At 53.2% G+C, this 6,509-nt stretch overlaps 1 protein-coding gene across 1 annotated transcript; it reads left to right on the top strand.

The window, feature by feature from the left end:
* The first annotated feature begins 1,597 nt into the window (after positions 1–1,597).
* OLIG2 (oligodendrocyte transcription factor 2) lies at positions 1,598–5,790 on the top strand. The gene is made up of 2 exons (XM_083500534.1): positions 1,598–1,717; positions 3,416–5,790. The coding sequence occupies exons 1-2, from the start codon at positions 1,632–1,634 to the stop codon at positions 4,377–4,379; spliced, it is 1,050 nt and encodes a 349-aa protein (XP_083356660.1). The 5' UTR covers positions 1,598–1,631; the 3' UTR covers positions 4,380–5,790.
* The last annotated feature ends 719 nt before the right edge of the window (positions 5,791–6,509 follow it).

The following is a 6,509-nucleotide window of genomic DNA, read 5'->3' as shown; positions in this document are numbered from 1 at the left end:
GCACACTTCCACGCGTCACTTCTTTGCGTTTTAAATGCATCTTTAACGGATGATTGGGGCTTTCCCGAGCCAGCTGGGAAACACACGAGTCTCAAAATTATATAACAAAAGGTGGCCAGGCTTTGGGGGCGAGCCGAGGACGACAATTTGTTCAAATGAGTGGGAAGACTCAGTTAGATCTATAACTGTCTTCCTCTGCCCGCCACCAACCGCCCCCCACCCAGCCTGTCAAAGGCCTCCCACCACGCAAGAACAAATAGGAGAGGCATTGTTTGGTCTTGACACCAAATTGCCCAAACCACTTTCCAAAGGGGTGGAACGTGCAAGGCGCTTTCGGGAACGTGGATCCTTAAGTGCACTTGTAAATTCTACAGACCCACGAAACTTTAACTGAAACTGGGCCCACTAGGACTTGCTTCCGAGTAGACGGACGCAAGATCCTACCGCACAGCTCAGCGAATCGGCATGAGCGCAGAGTAAATTCCATTTAAAATTCGTGGGAGTTGCAGCCAAGGAAACGCACGCCGTTTCGAGACTTCTTACTTTCTGAAGGAAGGCGTAGGAAGTGTAGGGGTAGGAGGTCGCATATGCAGCCTTCTAACCTGTCGACACACTAAACATTAATAGAGTTTTTAAAGATCTAAGCACCCCTCGCCCGGATGTGGCTGTAATAATTACTAAGTTTTGTTTCTTTGTAAAAGGGGGGGGGAGCTTGTAAAGAGTATTATGATCAAATTTATAACGATCGTATGGTTCCTGGTAGCCTTTTTCTACTATTTATGTCAAAATATTTAAATAGAGGGAGATATTTTTTAAGTAGCTTAGGTGTTTGATTTGTTCTGGGTTTGTTTTTGTTGTTGCCGTCTGGTCTTTAAAACCACACGTTTGACAAGAGAAAACGCTCTCTAGTCTGCTTCATTGAGCAAGCTCTCCTCATCTCCTGGAAGAAGGAGGCGATGCGGAGGGGAGCGGAGCAGGGTCCTGGGCGCATCTTTCCAGTTGCGCTCTACGGAAAAGGCAATCCAAGCGCCTTGGAAGAGAGAGAGAGAGATCTGGGTCCCGGGAGCAAAGGGAGTTTGCCCGGGCTGAAGATAAGTGGATCAGTAAGTGCGGGACGGTGCCGCATTGTGACCCGTGAGTGTTTACATTGCAAGGGAGGGTGGAGAGAGAAGAGACTGAAATGCCCAAGTGTTTGTGAAACCCTATTAAAACTCTCCAGCCAGGGCGGCCAAGTGGAGTGGCTGGCCCCGGGTGAGTTGGGGGGCACCGCTCACCAAATGTTATTGTTGTACCGGGTCCGAGGCTTGTTTGCTCGATCCCCCCCCTCCCCACTTTCTCCCCACCAGCTGTTGCGAGCGCTGTCATTGTGGCATTTCAGGCGAGAGGTGACAAAGCTCTCCCTCTGTCTCTGGGTCTCGATCTCTCTCGCCATTGGCCCGCAGAGCGAGGAGGGGCGTGCGCTCGCAGCCCGTTTCATTGAGCGGAATTCGCGGGCGTGACATCACTTTGCTGCCCCCCCCTCCGGCAGCGCCTCGCTCATTGGTGCAGCCGCCTGTCCCGGACAATAACATTGTTCTGGCCCAGCTCGGCTGCGCAAGGTGGCTATAAAAACACCAGTCAGGCGCGCAAAGATGCTTCTGTATTCATTGCGCTCTGGGACAGCCACCAGCGCTGCTGGAGAGGATCCGGCCGCTCAGAGAGATCCCCCCTGCAAACTGTAAGTGCTCCTCCCTTTCCATCGCGGGGCAGACTCGCCCACAGGGTCGCTTCGGGAGCGCAAATCCCCTAAAACACAAACCAGGTGCGCTTCGGAGGGTGGAGGCGAGCGAGTACAAGCGCAACCTTCTCCCAGCGCCCATAAAGAAGCGCCTGCTTCTTTGATCGGTTCTTCTCTCCTTCTCTGGACGCGCATTTGCTTAGAAGGAAGTTCGTCTGATGGAACTTTCTCCCGAGTAAACGCCCACTGGTCAATTTTGGGAACAGCGGGAGGCTGGCTGTGATTCCAGGTTAAGGGGAAATAGATGCGGGTGGCTCTTACATTGCCAAGGAAATATTTAAACTCTGGAGAAGATCACATTGTCCACCTTTAAAAAGGACAAGCGAATTTTCTTTGAAGCTGCCCGGAGTTCAGCATCGTGGAGCTTTTCCCCTTCCTCTTCTACTTCTTCGTCTTAAGAGGGACTTTGGAAACAAGCAACACGCGATAAACTTTGGGCTGGTGTCTTGGTGGCCGTTCAGGCATCTGCCAGTTGCAGGGAAACAACCGAATAGCGGTGTTGTTGTTTTAAATGGTATTGCCTGTGATGTTCGAAGTTGGAAGCTCGGGCGGGATCTTGGAAGAACGGGGAGTGCAGTCTAGACGAGAGATGCGAACAGTACTGCTTAGGTAGAAAGGGCCGCACGCGAAGACCATTTGGTTTAAAAGGAGACTTCTGAAAGCTCGTTTCCAGATTGCTCCAGCCTGCCCTTTCTGGTTTGGATAGTTTTGGTAAACTGCTCTGAATTGAAAAGTGTGTGTGTGTGTGTGTGTGTGTGTGTGTGAGAGAGAGAGAGAGAGAGAGAGAGAGAGAGAGAGAGAGAGAGATGGAATCCTTTTGGCTCTAGTTTATGTTGCTTGGCAGGTGTGGGAAGTGAGAAACTACATGGTAGCCGAGGGGGTGCTTTGAGTTTGGAACAGGAGGTTGCAGCTCGATCAGCAAAGCGGATAACCCAAGACGCAGTTTCTCAGAATCCAACAAATGGATTTTGGCACATCATGTTCCCCCTTAGGGCACCTTTGCTCCCACAATGCGTTTTAACCAAACTTTTTTGAATGCACAACCTGGGTGTTTAATGACTGCTAGAAACCTGGGAGAGGTTATTTCAATGGTGGTTTATCTGCGAATAGTCTAATTCCGAGTGACCGGGAGTAGAATATAAGAACAGGTTTTCCTGGGAATTTATTGATCCGGGATAAACTGTGATTTGTAAGTATGTCATCATAATTGGCCATAATCCAGCAAAGGAAGCAGACAAATTTACGACTAAGCCCCATTGAGATCGATGGGAATTACCGTTCCGTTGCTTCCCATGGAAATCAATCCCGACTAACTTTTGCTGAATTGCGCCCGTGCCGGGGTTTAAGTCCCACTGAACTCGAGGGGAGGCACATCTTAAAACATCTTTACCCAGAGGTGAGTCCTGCGGAGCTGCCTTTGGAGGGAGCGTGTTTTAAGACGGCAGCGAGCGATTTCGGAGCTGCCTCTTTCCAGCCGGATCCTGTGCACATTGGCTGGGAGGTCGACCTCTCCCGTTTCCAGTCACGGCGCACAGGAACGGAGCTTGGCAAGGCATCCCCTCGATTTCTGGGGCACCTCGGGCTGACCTGACCCTGACTGACGCCCAGCGCCTGTGTCCTCTTGCTCCCCCCCTGCAGGACCAGCATGGACTCGGACGCGAGCTTGGTGTCCAGCCGCCCTTCGTCGCCGGAGCCCGATGAGCTCTTCGTGTCGTCCAGGAGCAAGAGCGGCGGCGGCGGCGGCTTCTCGGCGGGCGGCGCCGTGTCCAGCTCGACGCCCAGCGATTCACCAGCGGAGCTGAGCGCGGAGCTCCGCAGTGCCATGAGCGCGGCCGGGGTGGTGATGGTAGACAAGCTGGCCTTCAAGTCTCCCTCCTCCTCCTCTTCCTCGTCGTCGTCGTCCTCTTCGTCGGCGTCCAAGAAGGACAAGAAGCAAATGACGGAGCCGGAGCTACAGCAGTTGCGCCTGAAGATCAACAGCCGCGAGCGCAAGCGGATGCACGACCTGAACATCGCCATGGACGGCCTGCGGGAGGTGATGCCCTACGCGCACGGCCCGTCGGTGCGCAAGCTCTCCAAGATCGCCACCCTTCTGCTGGCGCGCAACTACATCCTCATGCTCACCAACTCCCTCGAGGAGATGAAGAGGCTCCTCAGCGAGATCTACGGCGGCCACCACGCCGCCGGCTTCCACCCCGCCGCCGCCGCCGCAGCCGCCGCAGCCGCCTGCCCAGGCGGCATGGTGGGCCATTCCGCGCCTCTGCCGGGCCACCCGGCTTCGCACGCCGTGCACCACCCGATCCTGCCCCCCGCCGCTGTCTCCAGCGCCTCCCTGCCCGGTTCCGCGGGCTTGTCGGCTGTCAGCTCCATCCGGCCCAGCCACGGCCTTCTCAAGTCGCCGTCGAGCGCCGCCGCCGCGGCCGCTGCTGCCGCTGCTGCAGCGGCGGCGGCAGCGGCTTCGGGCCCGCTGGGCAGCAGCTTCCAGCACTGGGGAGGGATGCCGTGTCCCTGCAGCATGTGCCAGGTGCCCGCCCCGTCCCACCACCACGTCTCCAGCATGAACACGGCCAGCCTGCCCAGATTAACCAGCGACGCCAAATAAAGAGGCCTCGACGGGACGGGAGAGAGGGAAGGTGGGTGGGAAGGAGAGGGGCCGAAAGGGACCCCCAAGGACAAAAAAAGAGTCCTGGACTCCACAAACTGAAGCTCTCCCTTCCAGGACGTACAAAAACTTGACCCCCACCCTTTATTACTTCACAACAACTCTCCCCGGCCGCTTCCCCCAACTAGGACTCCGTTACTTACTTGGAGAGGGAATAGAACTCAAGACCCCGGACGCTAAAGCCCCTCTGCCTTCTCCGCCGAACTGCTGCAGAAAGCTGGCCCGGGCGGAACAGGATTCCTCTTGAACTCCATCGCTTGGCTTCACTCTGATCTCACTCCCTGTTGTGCGTAAACTCACCGCGCATTGCTTTCGGAACCTTGTATGTTGTTGTTCTTTAAAAACAGTAGAAGGTGCAAGTAAGTTTAGGCACTCGCCTTCAAACCAGAGGAACCCAAACTGCCTTAGCAGCCTAGCATCTCTCTCTCTCTCTCTCTCTCTATCTCTATCTCTATCTCTCTCTCTCTCTCTCTGGGTGGGGGGAATATTCAGTCCTGCACACTTTATAACTGGACGTCCAGTCCTTTGGAAATCCGTGGGGTTCACTTCCCAGGAAATGTATCACAGAGGACTTTAATTCCACCTGAACCTGAGCAGATTTGCTTACAAGTAGGCTCCGCTGCTGATTTAAGTTCCAGGTAGCAGCAACTGAATCCTGAACCCGCTAGGCTGAAGGGGCCACTGAGACTAGTGAGTTGTGGTTCCAAAGAGGGGGCACGATCCAACCAGAGTCAGGCAGCTTGGAGAGCCAACGAAGAATCTTGTGGCACCTTCGAGGCATTGATTTTGGCATCAGCTCTGGCGGGCTAAAGACTGCGTCGTCAGGTGCGTGGCTTGCTACAAGGCTCTTGGTCGGTCTCGCTGCGCTGCCGCCCCTCTGGAAAGTGTGACTTTCCATGTGTCTCTAAATATGATCCTACATGCATGTAAATAAGTCCGGCGAAATGCAACAGGGCTTACTACCAAGGTCCTTGAGCGTGAAGACTTGCAACAGAAATGTTGACTGGATCGTGCCCAAGCTGGTTAGGATCGCCACGCTAAAATGCCAAGCGGGATCCCTTTGGGCCTGCGTCCTTAGAGCGGCCAAGCCAAGGGGGAAAGTTCTGCATTTTGCTGCTGGGGAGTCGGATTTGTATATACGCTGCCAGATCTGGTGCAAATGGTTCCTTCTGACGCTTTCTGATTGTGGGGGCTTGTTCTGTAAAACCTTTAAGGGCGGGGTGCGAGTTAAGGGCCTTTTCTTCTTTCCGGGCGCGTGGCCTTAAGGCTTTCTTGATCAAACTTAACTGGTTTTTCAAAAGCGCCCCACAGACGAGATCCCCGCACTGTTTGGGGCTGCAGTATTGAGACACTCCCCCCCCCCCGCTTGTTTCTGAATAACCTATTGTCTTCTTCTTTTCTTAGCGCTGTCACCTTCAAGAGATTTTTTATCACCTGTTTATTTTTTTATATATATTATCTATATAAAATAAAGAAATGGAGAAAAGTTGCTAAATAATATTTATTGTTTGGTTGCAAAAAAAAAGTGATCCACTGTTGACATTTTTAAATAATAATAAAAGAAATAAAAGAAAGAGAAAACACGACCGTTTTGCATTTATTTCCTTTGTGAGATGTTCTCCAGACAGGATAATGAAGCCATTCGGTGGGAATGAGACTCAGCTGAGGAATCGTCATCCTCACGGGATGAAGGCCAGCACCTTGGCGATGAAGCGGAAGACCCCTCGCTTCTCTCCGAGCACATATTCTGAAAAACTAACTCCCCCTTCACTTAGATAGGAACTTTATTCTGAGTACAAGATGTGTTGGATCGAGCTTCAAGTGCTCATATTATGGGCACTCAATGGGCGCAGGATCGGGGCCACATTATTAAAAGACCAACAGCTTCCGGCCCTCTCCTAGGCATGCCTACTGGGAAGGAAGCCCCGCGGTGTTCGGTGGAGCTTTCCTTTCCAGTAACTGTGCCTTGGATTGCGGCTCCAAACTATCATTCCGGGTGCGTGCTTGGCTTTGCAACAAACTCTTTCTGTATGCAGCCCAAGCCTTTGCACGTCCGTACGAAAGAGAAGC

Source organism: Podarcis liolepis (assembly GCF_965112155.1).
Source record: "Podarcis liolepis genome assembly, chromosome: 4".
NCBI classification, from domain to species: domain Eukaryota; kingdom Metazoa; phylum Chordata; class Lepidosauria; order Squamata; family Lacertidae; genus Podarcis; species Podarcis liolepis.
Note: the sequence above shows the minus strand (reverse complement) of the source record. Positions and strands in the feature narration are given on the sequence as shown.